This window comes from Dermacentor andersoni, chromosome 2 (assembly GCF_023375885.2).
Source record: "Dermacentor andersoni chromosome 2, qqDerAnde1_hic_scaffold, whole genome shotgun sequence".
Lineage (NCBI taxonomy): Eukaryota > Metazoa > Arthropoda > Arachnida > Ixodida > Ixodidae > Dermacentor > Dermacentor andersoni.
In genome coordinates, this window is record NC_092815.1 from 112,430,718 (window position 1) to 112,451,507 (window position 20,790).

Consider the following 20,790-nt stretch of genomic DNA (forward strand, 5'->3'; position numbering starts at 1 on the left):
AAACCAAACTTACCCAGCAAGACCCACAACTCGACTGGTCACGGATAAGCCCGATGCTTTTGCACTCCGGCCACTTCTCGCGAGCGTCGAAGGATTCTGGCAGATCTTTGGGAATCTCAGTGTGGCGAAAAGCAGGTAGCCTGTGAAGCCGGTTGTCCGGGTGGACACCCAGCAGGCCTCGCAAGAACATGGGTGACACGTTCCTATTGAAGTTTCTTCCGGCCTGTTGAGCGCAGAAGATGAAGGTTACAAGTGACGTATTGAAAAGATGACTTTTGAACAGTTGGGGCCGTATAACGTAAAACTATTCATTTATGGTTTTATTCCAATCTATACTGAGGTCAAATTTACGTAACCGCCGACGGAAGCATCGGGAGGTGACTTACAGCGTTGTTTGAAAAGCCCAATCAAACGCTCCCCTTGTTTATAAGAGGTCACTTCTCTTTGCTTTGAAAGCGAATAGCATTGCCTACATTCAGCAGTTTTTCTTATCTATTTGACTGACAAGAGGCGAGAAGCGCAGCGGAAGTAGATAACCGGATGCGGAGGGTGGTGCCGACGTCTGCGATTGGTCCGGAGAAATCGATTGCCTCGAACCAAGTCAAGCTTCCCAAGAATGGCTGGAGGATAATTTTCCGCCCCAAGAGAGGCATGGTAGTCAAAGAGTACGATGGACCGAGCCTGACCGAAGCCATATATGTAACTGCAAAGATTGAATCGAACGAGGCGTGTCAGCTCGTGAAGAACGAGAAGCAAGGAATTTTTGTCTTCTTCACCCCCAGCACGGAGGCAAGAGACAAGCTCCTACGCCTCACACACCTCGACATTGAAGGGAAAGTGCACGGGATGACCGTTCACCTGGCAGTACCCGACGACTTCTCGAGAGGAGTCATCAAGGGAATAGGACTCAACATCTCACTGCAAAATATCAAGCAGGCGATAACAGAACATGAGGAGAATCTCAAGGTATTGGAGATCAGACGACTAGGACAGAGCAAGACCATCACGCTCACATTCACCACTAAGGAGGCACCGAGGAAAATCAAATGCCTAGGTGCCATCCTGACCCTTTACTTGTACTAAAAAAAGTACGAATATGCTATAAGTGGGGAGACCTAGGACACCGATCCGACGTATGCGAGAGCAAGGAGGAGAAATGCAGGGGCTGCGGCATCCGCATCCGAACCGAGGGACACGACTGCAACCCCACCTGCAAAATGTGCAGCCAGCCGCACCCCACCAGCGACCGAACCCGCAAGGAGATCTTCCGAACCCCATACATCGTTAAGAAACGACAATTGGAGAAACTCCAGCAACAGGAGGAGGAGGAGAAGAAACTATCGGAACATCGCAGCAGGCGGGACGAGAGCAAGACGCGGGCCACGAGCAAGGAGCGACTCCGGTCCACATCCTTCCCGAGGCTACCGCAGCAGGCCACCACCACCCCGCTCAAGAAGCAAGGGGCACCACCCACCAAAAAGGTAGGCTGGGAAGCGGGTAATTCTCATGACTCAGACATAGTAAGGGAGCTCAAAGAGCAAATGAAACAACAACACGAAATGATGAAACAGCAACAGGAGCAATGGAAGCTTTATCAGGAGCAAGTACAAACTCAGATGCTGGAGCTCCGTAATCACGTTATCGAGCTGCAAAGGGAGAACAATGAGCTCAAAGCTCAACTCCGACAACCGGAAGCGCATCAGGAGGCCATGGACGATAAATCGTCCGAAACCGAGCCAGAGGCAGCTGCATCGCCAAAGAAAAAGCGAGTTAAAAAGAGCGATTCGGGCCTTGAGAAAGCCGAGGACAGGGTAGACAAACTTGAGGTAGACATGCAGCAACTCAAAGAGGTAGTACAACAGGTGGCCATAGCTACCCAGCGTAACGCAGAAAGGATAGACCAACTCTCAGCCCAGCTTAGCCAACTAGTCACCCCAATGGGAACTAGAATGGACCAACTGGCAGAACAGCAAAAGCAAATGCTTCTGCGGTTGAATCATGGCCTGACTCAAGACTAGGGCAAACACAATATGGCATTGGAACTGTAGGGGCTTCACACAAAAAAGGAAACGTTCTCCAAGCCTACCTTGCGAGACGCCATGGTCCCGACATCATCGCGCTGCAAGAGTGTGGAAAAACGCCAAACTGAGCGGGTACAAAACGTACCCAAGCCTGTCGCCAAATACTCAGACAGCTACCCTGGTGAAGAGAAATATCACTCTCATGCAGCATGAGGTAGGATGCACACAGATTGACTACGTGTTAACGGAGATTATACCGCAGAGGAGGAAAGAACGCAGCCTGCTAGTGCTGAACGTCTACAGCTCTCCTAAACTAAGGAAATGCTGTGGCTTCAGGGAGCTCTTTGCCAAAGCGGAACCACTGGCACAACGGGCAGCAGCGTCTCGTAATAGTAGGAGATTTTAATGCGCCCCACCAAGCAAGGGGGTACAAGCCCTACCAGATAAAGGGGAGGAAATTATAGGATGCCATGATATAACGCAAATTTAACACTGCTCAACGATCCATTCGCACCGACGAGGCAGGGGAACAGCGTGTCATACTGCACGACCCCCGACCTGGCCATGATCGAAGCGGACGTTGAGGCCACATGGCACAACACGAGAGAGAACCTAGGCAGTGATCACAGAATCATAGAGATCGTTGCCCAAAACGGGGTCAAAATCAGACGTGAGAGCAAAACACTCAAATACATCAATTCGCATTCCTTCCGCGACAACGGAGGGGGTTGCGGGGAGGTCACCGACATAGCTGAATGGACCAATGGCATCAAGCAGGCGTGCAAAGAGGCTGAGGAGGAAATAGAATTAGATGAGGAACAAGACTGGGTTGATAGCCACGAGAGACAACTGTGGCAAAAGAAAAAAAGAGTCAGAAACCGAGCTCGCCCAAAAAAGAGGCACCGTAACCTCAGAAGGAGAATAGCAGCTCTCAACAAGGAAATTGAGAGCCATGGCCAAACACTAAACAAACAACACTGGAACGACATCTGCGATAGACTAGACGAGCAATTAAGCTCCGTCACCACCTGGAAACTATTGAGACACCTCCTGGACCTAGACAGCACCAAAGCTGAGACCAGGAGAAAAATGCAAAGACTAACACACAATTTCCAGGGGTTGAAAGAGGATATGATCAACCAAATAAAAGAGAAGTACATGGGGAAACAAACACCGAAACATTCCCCGACTATAGCGGTGAAAACAATGAGGAGCTAGACCAAACAATCACCATAAGAGACGTCCAAGCTGCCTTAAACAAGCTCAGAGGAAAAACCGCATCTGGCCCAGATGGGGTCAACAACAAGATGCTTAGAAACCTGGATGACAACTCCCTCCAGCAACTAACGGCATTCATGCAAAATTGTTGGGAGCGGGGGGGGGGGGGATACCCGGGGAGTGGAAGAAAGCAAATCTAGTCCTCGTCCCCAAACCAGGGACAGAACTCAAACTAGAGAACCTTAAGCCAATATCGTTAACTTCCTGTGTAGAGAAGCTCATGAAGCACGTCATACAGAACAGGCTCAAGGGATACTTGGAAAGTAAGGAACTCTACCCAGACTGCATGGTTGGATTCAGAAAACAACTATCCACAAACGACGTCATGCTGCAATTCAAAGAACAAGTGTTGGAAACGAAGACTAGCGACTCGAGAGTCATAGTGGAAATGGACGTCAGCAAAGCGTTTGACAACGTCAAACACCAAGCGATCCTGTCATACCTCAATCACCTAAATGTAGCAAGCAAGCTATACAATTATATCAAAAGCTTCCATACAGACCATAGGAATCGGGGGCACAATAAGAGAAAACATTAAGCTAGGCAAGAAGGGAACACCGCAGGAATCGGTGCTATCCCGTACCCTTTTTAACATTGCAATGATCGGGCTGCCAGAAAGACTCAGAAAGCTAGAGGGCCCCTGCCACACTCTCTTTGCTGACGACCTCACCCTTTGGGTCGACAGAGGCGGGAGCGATTGCCAAATGGAAGACAGCCTACAAAGGGCAATCTGGGAAACGGAAAGCTATCTGAGACCCATAGGGCTAAAATGCTCGCCAGAAAAATTGGAGATGCTAATCATGAGCAAGCAGCAGGTCAATATCCAGCTCCTGGTCAACAACAACCCGGTCCCAAGGGTGGACAAGATCAGGATACTGGGTATGTGGATACAAGAAAATGGGAGAAATACCGAAACGATAAACAGACTGGAAGCCACGACCAACAAAACTTGCAGGCTTCATAAGAGGAAAGCAAACAAAAACGTGGGGATGAAGGATGCGAACCTACTTAGGTCTGTCCACTCTTTCATCATTAGCCGAATCACCTACGCTATCCCGTACTTAAAGACAACTAAAGCAGAAAGAGACAAGGGTAGAGATCCTCATCAGGCGAGGTGTCAAAACCGTCCTAGGTTTACCACCGTGCACATCAACCGAGGCGATCCTCACCCTAGGAGTGTCAAACACCCTAGAGGAAGTGTGCGAGGCGAAACTCACCGCACAATATGTCAGGCTAACTGGCAGCAAAACGGGCAGATCCATCCTTAGGAAACTGGGGTACCAAAGCCCAAAATCGCGAGAGGGGATAACCGCCACCTCCAAATAAATTGCCAACAGGTTAAGAATACCCCCCATCCCAAGAAATATGCCCCCCATACACAACGAGGAACGCGGGAGGAGCAGAGTCCAAAGACTCCGAAGCTCCCTCGTTCAAAAACAAGGGGTAGTATACACCGATGCAGCAGAGTACCCAGAAAGGCACTACGCTGCAGTAGTAGTGAGGGACAAAGGCGAGCTAATCTCGAGCTGTAACGTGAGACACTCTACACCAGGGGAGGCAGTGATGGCGGCGATTGCTCTGGCAATCACAAACCCATCAACCAGAATAATTGTCGCCGATTCTAAAACTGCAATCAAAGCCTATGACACCGGTAAGGTGTCCAAAGAGGCCGGCAAAATTTTGCAAGCAGGCAAGGAGAACGCAGCCAACGACCTAATTAGAATAATATGGGTGCCCGCCCATAGTGGAGTCACAGGGAACGAGATCACCATTGTTACGTTTCGCCTACAACGCGCGGTAATGCCGGCGCGGATGCAACGGACGCCGGGGCTTTGTTCAAAGCGGCGGACATTTTGGCCCGTTCAACGACGCCGCAACGCCTACCCGCCAAGCGTGTCCAGGCGTGTTTCAGTGCCACGTGTCTTCGTGTGTGCGTGTGTGTGTGTGTGCCCTCGCTTGTCAAAGCGCGGCAGCCGGGGAGCGGAGTTCCCCGAATGAGGGGCCTGGAGGTCTCTCGGCTCAACCGCTCGCGCCGTCGTGGGCCCCTGCTGCGCCGTCCCGTCACCTTCATCCCGTGACCTTCCCTCCTTCCCTTTTGGACCGCGACGCCGAGAGTATAAGAGCCGCTGCCCCCGGACGCCAGGGGAGAGGCTCCGATTTGTACTGTTGAGTTATGTGCTCTCCCGTCTCTCCACTTCGGTCGACCTGACCGGCCGCTCTTTTGCTATGTTAGAATAAACAAGTTGTTCTGTTACCAGTCGTCTCTTGCTTTGCCGGGACCTTCGGATGCTTCCAGTGCCCCAGGCCGCCAGGCCAACGCTACCCTTGGGGCTTACGACCCATTGGCAATAACGGGCGTCAGCACCGAGACCCCAACAACTCGTGCCAGCGGTGCGATTCCAACATCTGGTTGCCAGCGGTGAGATCGCGACAACGGAGGCCAGCAGCGAAGAGATGCGGTTGACTGTATGCTGAGCAGCACAACGACCATCCGGGAGCAGTGCAACGAGCCCTGTGTGATGACTGGTTGCCTGCAGCGGAACGACTGCGCGGAATTCTTGGCTGCAAGGTTTGGTGAGTGCGGGACTTTCTTCTTCTGAGTTTTGCCAGGCTTTTGTTAGTGTTAGAAACAGAGCTGGTAATTGTGGTTGTCGTTGCTGCCGGGTTAGGTTGCGGCAAGACAATAGTAGGCAGTAGAGAAAGCAGCATTCAGAGCAGCCATGGATTTGAAGTCGTTGCGCAAACCGAAATTGCTGGAGCTTGCGAGAGAGTTGGGTCTGGATGTCTCAGACAAACTCAGAAAACCAGAACTGCTAAGGGCTATTCTTGAGTTAGAAGCTGAGGATGACGAGCTGTCGGAATGCCTTGAGACCATTGAGGAGAGGGAGACGGCAAAAAGACAGGAGCGCGAACTTAAAGAGCAAAAAGAGAAACAGGAGCGCGAACTTAAAGAACAGAAAGAGAAAGATGAGCGTGAACGAAAAGAACAGAAAGAGAAAGATGAGCGTGAACACGCTTTGGAAATGAAGCGTCTCGAGTTAGAGATGGAACGCGCTCGTAATGGAAGTCAGGCACACGGTGCAGGAGAACGAGTATTGTTCAAAATGACTGACCTGATGCGGCCGTTTAAGCTTGGAGAGGACATTGGTTTGTTCCTGGTTAACTTTGAGCGAACGTGCGAGAAGCAGGGGTTCTCTCGGGAAACGTGGCCACAGCGCTTGCTCACTTTGCTACCCGGCTAGGCGGCCGACGTAGTCGCTCGCTTGGAGAGAGAGGAGGCAGAGGATTTCGACAAAGTGAAATCAAGTCTGCTAAAAAAGTACCGGCTGTCAGCGGAGGCGTTCCGTCGGAAGTTTCGGGAAAATGAGAAAGGCAGAAGTGAGTCATATACAGAGTTTGCGTACAGGCTTATGTCAAACATGCAGGAGTGGCTAAAAGAAGAGAAAGCGTTTGGTGACCACGAGAAAGTTCTGCAGTGTTTCGGGCTAGAACAGTTTTATAGTCGGTTACCTGAGAACGTGCGGTACTGGGTCTTGGATAGGCCAGACGTTAGTACGGTGGCTCGAGCCGCTGAGCTAGCCGAGGAGTTTGTGACGCGTCGGGCTCGCGGAGCTAAGGACGGTCAAAAGGGTGAATTTGGCTCCAAGTTTGAGAGGCCAAAGTTCACACCCATGAGAGCAAAGGGGGATACACGTAGTGCGGATGCAAGTGAAAGCAGTCCGACCGAACGTGAGGAGACGGCGGCAGCCGAAGCCGAACGCGGAAAGCGGTTCGAGATGAGGCAAGTGCGCGTGTGTTATACGTGCCAGAAGCCGGGACACTTTTCGGCGCAGTGCCCAGAAACAAAACCAAAAGTCGTGTTTTTTTCATTAGGCAGCACTGACGAGAACATGAAGCTTCTCGAGCCTTACATGCGAGACCTCCTCGTGAACGGGAAAGAGTGCCGAGTGCTTCGCGACTCCGCAGCTACAATGGATGTAGTTCACCCCTCTTACGTAGAACCCGATATGTTCACGGGCAAGTGCGCATGGATCAAGCAAGCAGTGGAAGCTCATAGCGTGTGTCTGCCGGTAGCAAAAGTGCTTATTGAAGGACCTTTCGGAGCACTTGAGACGGAGGCCGCAGTGTCATCTATGCTGCCCCCCCAGTACCCGTACTTATTTTCGAACAGGTCCGATCACCTCCTGCGCGAGAAGGGGCTTTTGTTTGGTGAGGCTAGCGTTCAGGCCTTAACCAGATCGAAGGTTCGGGAGCTCGCTGCAAAGGCGGTAGTTGCGGGGCCGACGTTGTTGAACGATGAAAAAGGGTCAGAGGCGCAGCAAGCTGGTATTCAGAGCACGCCCGAACAGAATAAAATTGAGCCTGTAGCGTTAAAGGCAGCAGATACTGGAGAGGAAATTCCCGACACGGGAAAGTTAGAAGAGCTGTCTCCAGATTTGCTCATCGCGCCTACGTCAGACGGACTTAACAGGTTGCTAAAAGTCAGCCGCTCGGCTTTGATAGCCGAGCAAAAGAAGGATGGCAGCCTAGAAAACATACGCTGCATTATCAAGGAAGGTATCGCCAAGAAAAATGCTCGCTTTGTGGAAAGAGGTGGGGTCCTGTACCGGAAGTATCTAGACCGCAGGGGAGTGGAGTTCGATCAGCTGATCGTGCCTCAATGCTATCGTCAGGATCTGTTGCGCTTGTCGCATGGGGGTTCGTGGTCCGGACACCTAGGAGTTAAGAAAACTAAGGACCGTCTCTTGCAGGAGTACTATTGGCCAGGGTGTTTTCGGGACGCAGACCACTTTGTGAAGACATGCGACACCTGTCAGCGGGTGGGCAAGCCAGGGGACAAATCGAGGGCGCCGTTGAAGTTGGTACCTATCATTACGGAGCCTTTTAGACGGCTCGTTATTGATACAGTGGGACCTCTGCCGGTAACAGCCACGGGGTACCGACACATTTTGACTGTGATCTGCCCAGCGACAAAGTTCCCTGAAGCAGTGCCGCTTAAAGAACTCAGCTCAGTTGAGATAGTCAATGCACTACTGTCCATATTTGCGCGAGTTGGTTTTCCTGCAGAAATCCAGTCAGATCAGGGTACAGTGTTTACTAGCGCTTTGACGACAGCCTTTCTCGAAAGGTGCGGGGTAAAGCTGTTACACAGCTCAGTGCACCACCCCCAGTCGAATTCCGTTGAGAAGCTCCACTCCGTCATGAAGCGCGTGTTGAGAGCATTGTGTTTTGAACATCAAACTGACTGGGAGCTGTGTCTGCCTGGAGTGATGTTTGCATTAAGGACCGCGCCGCATGCGGCTACGGGGTTTTCGCCAGCTGAGCTGGTGTACGGTCGCTCGCTGCGATCTCCGCTTCGCATGCTTCGAGAATCATGGGAAGGCAGGGGCGACGACCCAGTCGTGGTAGAGTACGTGCTTAAGCTCCTCGAACGCTTAAGAAGGGCACAGGAGTTGTCAGGTGAAGCAATGGCAGAGGCCCAGCAGAGGGCCAAGGTTTATTATGATCGGACAGCCAGGGCCCGTCGTTTTGAGGTGGGCGATGAGGTCATGATATTGCGCACATCGCTAAAGAACAAACTCGACGTGCAGTGGGAGGGCCCAGCACGGATTGTTCAAAAACTGTCGGACGTTAACTACGTGGTGAGTCTGCCAGGAAAGCGGAAAGCACAGCAAGTTTACCACTGTAATCTGCTCAAACCCTATAAGCAACGGGAAGCAGTGGTGTGCATGATGGTAAACGTGCCCGAAGAGCTTCCGGTCGAGCTTCCGGGACTAGGCTCAGTGACAAACAGGAAAGACGCCGATCAAGTCATTAGTGACTTAATAAGTAAAGCATCGCTGTCGCCTGAGCAGAAAACAGAACTACACCAGCTCTTACAAGAGTTTCAAGGTCTGTTCTCTGAGAGGCCTGGTAGGACGTCTGTCCTTACTCATGACATAGAACTTACCTCCCCAGAGCCAGTACGATCCAAGGCGTACCGGGTGTCACCCCGCCAGAGCGATATTATGGAGGCTGAGGTAAAGAAAATGCTACAGCTCGGTGTTATTGAAGCGGGTGAGAGTGATTATACTTCCCCTTTGATTTTAGTTGAGGTACCGGGCAAGGAACCTCGTCCTTGCGTCGACTACCGCAGGCTTAATTCCATCACTAAGGATCAAATTTATCCGATCCCTAACATCGAGGAGCGCCTTGAGAGAGTGAGTAGCGCTCAGTTTATTTCCACCCTAGATCTTGTCAGGGGTTATTGGCAGGTTCCACTTACAGAAGAGGCTAGTAGGTATGCGGCGTTCATTTCACCAATGGGGACATTCCGTCCTAAAGTTTTGAGTTTTGGTTTGAAGAACGCGCCATACTGCTTTTCAAGCCTCATGGATAAAGTGTTGCGGGGACAGCAAGAATTCGCTTTACCGTATCTAGACGACGTAGCGATATTCTCCGCATCCTGGCCGGAACATATGGCGCACTTGCGGGCAGTGCTAACCCGCCTGCGCGATGCGGGCTTGACAGTCAAGGCTCCCAAGTGCCAGTTAGCACAGGCCGAGGTTGTCTACCTCGGACACGTGATTGGTCGGGGTCGACGCCGCCCCTCTGAAATAAAGGTGGCCGCTGTGCGAGACTTCCCGCAACCGCGTACGAAGACCGATATTCGGTCGTTCTTAGGTGTCGCCGGCTACTATCAGAGGTACATCCCCAGGTACTCTGATATCGCGGCTCCCTTGACGGATGCTCTAAGAAAGACAGAGCCGCAAACAGTCGTCTGGGATGAGACGAAGGAAAGAGCTTTTAGCGCCCTAAAGAGCGCCCTAACAAGCCAGCCTGTGCTACGATCGCCCGACTACACAAAAGGGTTCGTTGTTCAGTGTGATGCTAGTGAGCGAGGCATGGGCGTTGTACTGTGCCAACGGGAAAATGGAGAAGTAGAACACCCCGTCCTGTATGCTAGTCGTAAGCTGACCAGTCGTGAGCAGGCGTATAGCGCCACCGAGAAAGAGTGTGCGTGTATCGTGTGGGCCGTTCAGAAATTGTCATGTTACCTAGCCGGCTCGAGGTTTATCATTGAAACGGATCACTGCCCTCTCCAATGGCTGCAGACCATCTCTCCCAAAAATGGCCGCCTCCTGCGCTGGAGCCTCGCTTTGCAACAATATTCCTTTGAGGTGCGTTACAAAAAGGGGAGTCTCAACGGTAACGCCGATGGCTTAAGTCGAAGCCCCTAACGTGAGAATCAGCCTCAAAATTGCTTGTTACTGATGTTTTTCTTCCTGAGGCAGGATTTTTAACTTATTGCTTTTGTATAGTGTTTCAAAGTGATGATGTGCTTTCTAGTGCAATTTTCCGATTTGTGGACGCGTTCTGAGTGCTGCTAAACTACTGTAAGGAACTAGGCAGCAGTGTAAAAGGGGAAAGAGCCTGGCAGGGCTTAGAGAGGGTTGTGCCGTGCTTGCTGACTGAGCGGTTGACTTTCGGCGTAGTTCTAACGCTTGCCGGAAACGAGAACAAAATGTCAACTCTCCCGAAGTCACTTTGCAGTGTCCTGTGTGCACCTGAACGTGAGAACGAGGCCTTCTCTGTGCACTGCGCTCAAGAAACGCCAAAGGACGCCCGACTTCGGTTATGGGCATCATCGAGCGACATCCCTCCGGACAGCGGATGCAGTCCCCTGACCATCGGGATCTCCTTCCCCCGGCGGGGCGGTCTGTTACGTTTCGCCTACAACGCGCGGTAATGCCGGCGCGGATGCAACGGACGCCGGGGCTTTGTTCAAAGCGGCGGACATTTTGGCCCGTTCAACGACGCCGCAACGCCTACCCGCCAAGCGTGTCCAGGCGTGTTTCAGTGCCACGTGTCTTCGTGTGTGCGTGTGTGTGTGTGTGCCCTCGCTTGTCAAAGCGCGGCAGCCGGGGAGCGGAGTTCCCCGAATGAGGGGCCTGGAGGTCTCTCGGCTCAACCGCTCGCGCCGTCGTGGGCCCCTGCTGCGCCGTCCCGTGACCTTCATCCCGTGACCTTCCCTCCTTCCCTTTTGGACCGCGACGCCGAGAGTATAAGAGCCGCTGCCCCCGGACGCCAGGGGAGAGGCTCCGATTTGTACTGTTGAGTTATGTGCTCTCCCGTCTCTCCACTTCGGTCGACCTGACCGGCCGCTCTTTTGCTATGTTAGAATAAACAAGTTGTTCTGTTACCAGTCGTCTCTTGCTTTGCCGGGACCTTCGGATGCTTCCAGTGCCCCAGGCCGCCAGGCCAACGCTACCCTTGGGGCTTACGACCCATTGGCAATAACGGGCGTCAGCACCGAGACCCCAACAACTCGTGCCAGCGGTGCGATTCCAACACCATCGAGGTCGCCCGAGGACTCACACACCAGGCCCCAGCGCAGGCAGACTACTCCCTGCCCAAAAAGCAAGACTTTACCACATACCGAGAAATTCTAGAACACTATAAAATGGATAAGAGTACCTCCCCCCCCCCCTCCCCATATATCTCTCACAAAGAAGGAAGAAGTAATCTGGCGAAAACTGCAGGCGGGTGGGTACCTTACCAGACCCGTATATCCTACACAAATGGGATCCTGAGGTGCACTCTTCCAAATGCAAGAACTGTGAAGGCATAGTGACCCTAAATCACATGTTCTGGGCTTGCCCAGCGCTAAACGGTCTACATGGGAACAAACAGTCATGAGAATCCCCCTCCATAGCCAGGAAGAACAAGCCCCAAAACAAGTCATCGGTCAAGCCCAGGCCGCCGCCGGAAGCCAACTGATTCTGGCCGACGTCTAGGGGGGAGGTAGACGGTGAAAGGGGGAGCTGCATCTCACCCTGATCACCCATACTCTCTGACAGGTATAAATAAAGTGCTTTATCTCTCTCTCTCTCTCTCTCCGGGAAGTCTTGTCTCGCCGATGTAGGATACCGAGCAGTATGCGTAACGTTCTCTGTGCGCCAAGCGTCTCACGTTTTCTTCGATATTCCTTGGGTAGCCACATTAAGTGCCCAAATTAAATTGTAGCTAGCATAGTTTCCCTTGCGTTTTCTTTTTTTTTTCATTTCGGCACTCCGGCCCCACAAAAGAAGAAAAGACATTGTTGCGGCGCCGCGAATTTCCGCATGGTGAAAGTTCGATTTCGTTACCTCTTTTGCGGAAAGTAAAAATAAAGGGCCACGGGACGCATCAGTTGCCGGATACACTTATTATTGCGAGAGCGATTATATGGACATTCCGGGCACATTCCTGCCATTGCCATCGCCCTCATGTTCTGTATAAAGTCCAAGGGCGATAACATCGTAACCGCGCACATGCCGCAAGCTGCATGTGCGAGTGAAAGCGTGGCTCAGTCTTCTGTACGCAAGGAAGAAAAGTGGGGATGACGCACGACGCCTTCCGCCGCGCGCGATACGTCGGGGGTGTGGAGGGAGGGGCGGCGGGCTTTAGGATTCTGTGACTTCTGAATCTGTGATTGCCCAACATGTTTATTTGCCTTCTTTGACGCATTATATACAGTGGCCTTTTCTTAGATAGGTTGATTTATTGCAGACTTGTACGTGTATTTAAATATCTTGTTGTGAGGTTTTGTGTGTACATGCATACAACTTTGTTTCCGGTGACACTTTTTTACCCTTTATCAAGCTATATCTTTATATTTGTATATTTCATTGTATCTCCGCATTTCTAATGCACGAGGGCGAGTCAAATGGCAGTGAGCCAACCCACCCCGCGCAATAATGGGTCGGTCCATTATCTGCGAGGAATGCGCGTAACACAGAGACATCTCTTCTCATTTACAAAAGTGACACGAAGGTGCGAGGATAAATGTTATTTATTGCTCTCATACACTGGGTTGAACATGGTTGCGTGACCTAATGGACGCTCGAAAAGTTGAACAGCGTGGTGTCGTGAGGTTTTCGACAGCTGAAGGTGTTTCCCAAAAAGAAATTAGTCGCCGTATGGCTGCCGTATTTGTTAAACATTTCATTTCATCGGTCACTGTGAAGCGTTAGAGCAAATGGTTCAAAGAAGGACGTGAAAGTTGCAATGACGATCCAAGACCGGGCTAAAGCCACCGTGCAATCACCCCGAACGCTATTGCAAAGGTTGATGACCTGATTAGACAAGAACGGAAGATAAGCATCGGTGAACTGGCAGAACGTGTGAACATCACTCACGGTTCGGTTCATACCATAATTCATGAACATCTCGGTTATCGGCTGTTGTGTGCGCAATGGATGCCCAAGATTTTGCCCGAAGACTAAGAGGTTCGACTCTGCCTTGAGTCATGTGATCCAGTATCACAGCGAGGGTGACGACTTCTTGTCTGCAATTGTAACCGGGGACGAATGCTGGTGCCACTATTACGAGCCTGAAACACGACGGGAATGCTTATAGTGCAATAATTCGAATTCACCATCCCCAAATAAAGCAAAGGCCGTCATTTCCACGGGAAAATTGTTGTTGACTTTTTTTTTCGGTCGCCAGGGGCCATTACTGATCAAATTTGCTAAACTTGGAGAGACTATCAATCGTTTCCGATACTGTGAAACGCCGGATCGGCTGCGTGTCGCAATCAAGAACAAATGACGTGGAAAATTAACAAATGGGGTAATCTTGCTCAACGAAAATACGCGTCCCCACGTCGCTGATGTGGTTAAAACAAAACTGGCAAAGTTCAAGTGGGAAATGCTGCAACATCCGCCATACAGCCCAGACCTTTCGCCTTGCGCCTTCCATAATTTGGGGCAATTGAAAAAACAGCTCAAAAAAACCAGATTTGTGTCCGACAATGACGTGAAGGAGTCAGTTACAGACTTTTTGAAACAGCAACCCGAGCAGCAACCCGGAATCTCGCAACTCGTTAGTCAGTGGAACAAATGTCTCAATGCTCATGGAGACCACTTTTAAATAAAGTGCCACATTTGTCATATATTCGCATTGGCTCACTTTCATTTGGCTCGCCCTCGTATATTTTGCAGAACTCCTGCTTTTTATATGTGCTCTCTGTTACGACAATAATTTCGGTGCAATTACTCACAATACACGACTTATGACCGCTCCTCCTGCGCAATACATTGAAACGAAGGACAGCGTCAATGAGATTCTTCCCTGGCAGATGCATATGTACAAAAATGAAACAAGTTTCTTACAGGACAAAGCTTCATTAAAATATTTGTCCTTAACTTCTTCATTTTACGGCCTTTACATTTTTCGTATCAGTGGCATGCACTGCTTTGCTGGTTTCGAACTGATATAGTTCTAAAGTTGGTATGATATTTTCTTTACTTATTAAATAAACAAAACACATGGAAGCATTGATATCAGTTATTTCGGGCGCAATTTTTGGGGCATACGAGTATAGTCGTTCATGAAAAGAAATACATATTTTACTCGTCTTGACAGTGCGTAGCGTTGAAAAAATCTTTGGCAATTGCAATGCAGTTATTATTTATCTATTTGATCCCTCGAGAAATTCTATAAGTAGGAGGCCGAGCTGTAACGCGAGCCTCCCCTCCCCCGCCTCCCCCCCCTCCCCCCCCCCCCGCGAATGAAATTTCTGGCGACGCCACTGTCAAACACGCATGCTCCATTTACCTTGCAATCCCTGACATACACAAAAACTCTAATATGTCGGTTTCGGCAATGTTCCAATTGGCTCAATCTCGCATGTTCAAAAGATTTCCACATTATCTTCAAGTTTTCACAGAAGAATCTGTACACAGCGACGGTCAAGGTGCCCTTGCAACTTTTTTCTGCCCTTCGACTAAAGTACGAGATATCTTTCTCATACCCCGTCCAGCTTCCTCGACAACTGCGGAGCTAGCAGCGATTAATGTTGCACTGAAATACGTGCCAGAGGAGCTAACCGCATCGAACATTGCCATATTTATGGACTCCCGCGCTGCCCTTAGCAGGTTACAACACAGTCAGATTGATTGTCCAGTTGTGCGCAGCATTACTGACTCCGTAAACAAAATTTCATCACGTGGGGTATCTCTCGTTGCTCAGTGGATACTTTCACACGCAGGAATCATCGGAAATGAAGAGGCCGATCGACTGGCTTCAACTTGCGCTCATAACAACTCTGTCTGCCCTAAAATATTGTGCAAACTTGATGACGCTTGTCTGCTGATTCGTCGTCACCTTCTGAAGTAGCATCCAGACAAGCGCATCGCAAATAGAATGTTCCCGCCCGTGTTCGCGGTCGAGGGTTGCCTCGTCGCACTGAAGCACAACTACTCAAGCAGAGGGTTGGCTGTTTGAACGTGTGCAAACATCTATACAGACAAGGTCGTGTGGCCAGTTCGTCGTGTATGTCTTGCGGTTACTGCGAAATACTTCAGCACCTGATATCGGAGTGTCGTGCTAGTGAGGGACTATCATCTCCTTGGCCTGCGGTGTACGATATTCGAAGAATGTTTGTACCCCAGTAGCTGTGCGTCTCGACGCGATCAGGCTCATCGCGATCTCTTTGCTTTTGTAAAATTAACTAACTTAGGCTCACGTTTGTAGTTCAGACATTAGTACATCTATTTGAAATTCTGTAGTAGCATGACCTTCAGTGATCGGCCCTAATATGTATGACCTGTATTATGTATCCTCCTTTATTCTTTTAGATTTGTCCTGCTGCTCTTTCTTTCCTCTTTCCTTCATTCCTATCTTCCATTTCTGTGTTTCTGTCGCCTCCTTTCTGAAGACTAGGCAGGCGTTGTGCCCCTTCCGGTGGCAGTTGCCAGCCTGCTCCTCGCTTTCCCTTTCCTGTCAAATGTATATATGTTTTCAAAACAAAACAAAACAAAACAAACAACAACAACAACAATAATAATAATAATAATAATGATAATCATAACTATTATTTGTCCAACTGTTACAAACACGTCTTAACTGTGAACTAGCTCAGTTAAATCATATTCCCATGTACTGAAGTTTCGAACGAGTATTTCATGATCAGCCCATTTTATGTCCACTGCAGGACGAAGTGCGTCAGCTGATTCCATAATATACGATCAAATTGCCTATTTTTATTGCACCATGTATAGTTCCTTGCCGTCCTTTGCTGCGTTTCTCTTCCATTGGTAGCAATCCTGTAACTCTAGTGCGGCAGCTGCTATCTTCTGTACTTGTTATATGGCCTGTTAACTCCATTTATTCTTTCTAATCCTAACTGGAATATTGGCTATGCCACCTCTTCTCTTTTCCACTCCGCTGTCTTGCTGTCTCTTGATGATAAGATGATAATACTTCATTCTACCCTTAGCTTCCTAGTCCTTAGCGTACTCGCAAGCTTGTTTGTTTACTTCCAAGTTTCTGCTCCACATGGTAGTGCCTGTAAAATGTAGTGATTCTACACTTTTCTTTTCAAGACTGACGGTAAGCTGCCAGTCGTGGTTTGGTGACGCCTGCCACATGCGCTCCAGTCCATTTTTATTCTTCTGTAGCTTTCCTTGTCACAATTTCTTGTGTCTCGTTCATCACAAGGAACAAGTTTTCTTTACTAATTGGCAAAGCGTTGCTCAGTGCACGAGCAAAATGGTCACTGAGGATACATGGATATGCTAGCTTGGAAATAAGGGATGGAGATAGAGGTTGTGCGGGATGTTATCAATAAAACTTATTGTTATCTTCAATATAACAGTCCTAAAGAAATCATAAAATGCACCTAGGAGTAACAACACGCATACGCGCTTTGTATAGTTCTCACAGTTTCTCAGTTTGTAAGTCTTTACAACGGGATACAACAGTTTGAAAATATGACCAAGCTGTTCGCCGTTAATGAAATAAAGAGAAGCTTTCTTTGACTGTTGCCCCCGTTTGGCGTAGGCCGATGTCTTCTCAAGTAAATTTGGCCGATCATGGATTCAGTGTTATCAAAGCTGAGCTGACCCTGACACCAATACACGATAAGTGTCCTCGCAAAGGTTCTACTGTTGTTTCTGGCGCGAGCTTATCCCGGGTAGTGTGAAACGTCACACCATCCACGCGCCTCGTAACATTAACCAATAGAGATAACAAGTAAGCCTCCCCAACAGCATATCTCAGCAGGTCTACCAGGAAGTACTCGCTTGATTTTGACAATCATTCTTCAATGGTTTATGTCCATTCTTTTCTATTTTTCTCTGTCGTTATATTCTTATGCCAGACGGCGAAAAAACAGTGAATAGCAGTGCTCACCTTCCACGTAGTGTTGAGCTTGTTGATGAAGGACACCATGCCGTCGGACACAGGCCTCAAGTGGACTGGGTGGAAACGGCGGCCGTGAACGACCGCCCCAAGCAGTGCGCACGCGAGCACACGCTTCCACATATTCTGCAACCAGATCGATACTTTTTTATGTGTCGTTTGTTACAGCAATGATAGGTCATCAAAACTTGCGATCAGAAGACGTTATGTTCAGTGGGCCGGAGGGGGCGATCGTCCGGACAATTAACACGCGATCGGCGCCGAAGCATCCGAAACTGTTCATGCTCTTGTTGGCGATGTCGTGCTAAGGTTACCTTTTCGCGCCGACGGACTGCATTTACAATACAAACTTAATAGTGAAGTGATCACCAGTGGACGAATGTGCGAAGCCTTAGCCTGGCGCCAACTTTTCGACTAGGCGCTTGTCTTCGTCAGTGCCTCGACGCAGACAAGTTTTCGTTGTCGGAACGTTGACATCAGGCTGGGGCTTCTCACGTTCGCTCGCTGTTAATAACTTCCGCTCTCCTCCGCCCTGTGAGACCTATGTCTTGCTCAGAAATTTAGTTCTCTAGGATACGAGCAACTTGTTCTAAGCAATCATCAACAACGATCTAACAAAGAAATGTTGCTGGAGCCAGCTTTTCGACAAGAGGGCTTCTTTTCTTCAGGGCAGCACGATTGCTGCTCTGACGAAGACAAGCCCTCTTGTGGAAACGTTGGATCCAGCAATATTCCTTATTTAAGCGCTGTTCATCGCTTGAAGACCACACCTTACTGTGAAGTTTCGTCTCCTTCGGACGCTCTGATTTGTGGTTTCTTAATGCTCATTGTTATCTTCAGATTTCAACTTTGCATGAACCATAGTATACACGGTCACTGAAAGGGATATGTTAACATTATCCGAGTTCTGGACATCTGGAGACCTTGAACCTTCAACTCTGGCGTTTAAAATGATTTTCCGTCAGAGATTTATTACAGCAAACCAAGCTTTACTTTTCGAAGTGTTAACGAGACAAGCAGCGCGTTAGCTTGCTTACCTGAGATTCTGTCGGCGGCAACCAGTTGAAGATGTTGTGCCTTGCATCCCACTTCTTATACGCACGGATGAAGAGAGCAGTTATCGCCGTTATCATTTACGTTCCGAGTCTCCTTGTGCTCATAGCGCACAACAAAACCTCGATGTACTTATCTGTAGCTACACAGCTCGGGCACGTGAGCGTCGTGTCGTTAAAGGCCTGTTAAAGTGACAATCTCGTTCTCCGAACGACTTCTTAATGCTTATAGAGAAGAAAAAAAAACAGGCGAGAGGCAATGAAGGACGAAATAAAGACTGCCATTGCAGAGAGCTTCAGCTGTTTCCTCGCGCTGAGTAGGGCACTTGCCTACATGGCATGAACAAAGTATGGTAGACACGTTGTTGTTCAAGCCTACCGTCGCTGTTCCTATTTGCAGAATTAACATATACATATAGTACAGACTAAACAGACCAATATAATTTTAATTTACGAAAGTAAAATTACCTAATGATCGTTGTCGCGTACCTCTAGAACCTGTTTCCAAGCAGTAAAAGATGTCTGTATTCAGTTTTCTAATTTTATCTGCAGAATGTGCTCTGTAGCAAGAAACACTGATGCAGAATTCTGCTGTAAGTGACTGGCCTGCAGTAAGTGCAGATGGAAGCAGCGTACATAGTCAGTGCAGCGGGAAAAAATGCCAGAAATGCAGCAATGACCCCACTGATTAATCGCTTCTGCTATAGAATATAGTGCGGACAGCTTTATATTTCTATGACGCAGCACCAAGTCATACAACAAAACGCCAGATGCGATCCTATTCAAATACGCAGCCCCGTTTTTCCGCCATACTGGTGCCCCACATACTTAGCAGTGGTCCCTTTCAATGCCCCGAAAAAAAAAATAATTGCCATCAGGACAGGTGCAGTCAGGTTTATACTCTAATTAGGTAAATTTGGAATCCAGGAGTTCCCTCTTGTGTTTTGCACGTTCTCATGTTTTACGGCATCGGATGCACGCAGCACACCAAGCACATTTCACTCTAGACACTGACGGACGTGGCTTGCCTGGACGGAAAAATCTCCTCTGCCGTGTTTGCTCTTCTGAGAAATTCGCGCACTGGGTCCGTTCCCGAAACAGCACGATTGCATGTCTGTTTTCCCCTCTTCGTCACACTGCGAGCTTTGCAACACTGTAGATGGTTCATTTTCTTTCTTGGCAAGCACTGTGTGCTTCGAACAATGGGCGTCATCCAGCTCGCTTGAACGCGGAGGTATGCGCGCTTCAGTATTTTGTCGTTGCCACTATATGGCAAAGGCGGCTGCATAAGGGTGCCTGCTTCTGTGATTTTACACATAGCGCCAACTGCTTCGGCGACAGTTTAGGCACCTGCTGCACCAACGGATGCCTTCAAGGAGAGGGAGTTCGGCAGGTGGAGGGCAAAATCCAGTGTGCTTCCGAGATGCTGCCTACGCCTGTATAATTAATGGCCTCAAATACCGACTTTCTCATCAACCGGCGCTCTGGACAACGTGACTTGTTATTGAAGCATTTTAACGCAGAGACTTTGTCAAATAGTAAAACTGCGAGAAACAGTAATTATACACAATGTCTGCACGCCTGCATTACTACCACGACTACTGGCCTCGCAGGAAAAGAGAGCAACGGAAACAGGCAGTGAGAGTTGTAAAACCGCTAATACAATACGAGCAGGGCTGTCATTCCACTCCTATCTTCCGTCAAATCTTGGGTGGCACCGTAAGAAAACAAGGCGACCCTCTTGTCGACTTCAGCAGGCCGGCGACTCAGTCTATGACTGCTGATATATGCGATTTGTTTTGTTGTTGCAGCAAAACGTCTCGAGTGCCCGCTGGCACATGCACATGTAGGCATACTGTAGGAGTACTACGTGCTTACGATAAGCTGTGCCTTCTTTTACTCAAAGATACTGGCGGTATGCGAGGCCACACGTTCCTACGACGTATTCTCAACTTCGCTCCACCGAAGCATGTTTGTGTCACTAATTCCAACGTGTGTGTATGTGTTTTCCTCCCTTCTGACGATAGTAGGAGACCCCAATACAAGATGGGATAACAAATAGGTGCTACATTAGGATGCTCCCCGTTGTTAATAACAACGTACCTTACAGCAACCCTTCACTAAACACGTGAGGTTCTTTAGTGACTTCTTTTGAAGATGTGTTACTTTCTCGTTCCCCAATTCCTTCCACTCGCATTGTTTTGTGTTTCTTCCGAAGAAGGAAGATAAAACTGGGTGCAGATAGCACCGAGGTGCGCCATTTCGTGACTCGC

At 49.3% G+C, this 20,790-nt stretch overlaps 1 protein-coding gene across 1 annotated transcript in view; it reads right to left on the minus strand.

Annotated features, from left to right (window-relative positions):
• Nucleotides 1–18,886, minus strand: part of LOC126541372 (cathepsin B-like) — a 34,661-nt gene extending 15,775 nt beyond the window's left edge. Inside the window, exons 1-3 of the mRNA XM_050188124.3 lie at nucleotides 18,503–18,886; nucleotides 17,457–17,591; nucleotides 14–223 (exon numbers count right to left, since the gene is read on the minus strand). Coding sequence (XP_050044081.2) covers nucleotides 14–223; nucleotides 17,457–17,591; nucleotides 18,503–18,598 — 441 coding nt within the window. The 5' untranslated portion in view covers nucleotides 18,599–18,886. The remainder of the gene's footprint in view (nucleotides 1–13; nucleotides 224–17,456; nucleotides 17,592–18,502) is intronic.
• Nucleotides 18,887–20,790: the final 1,904 nt, after the last annotated feature.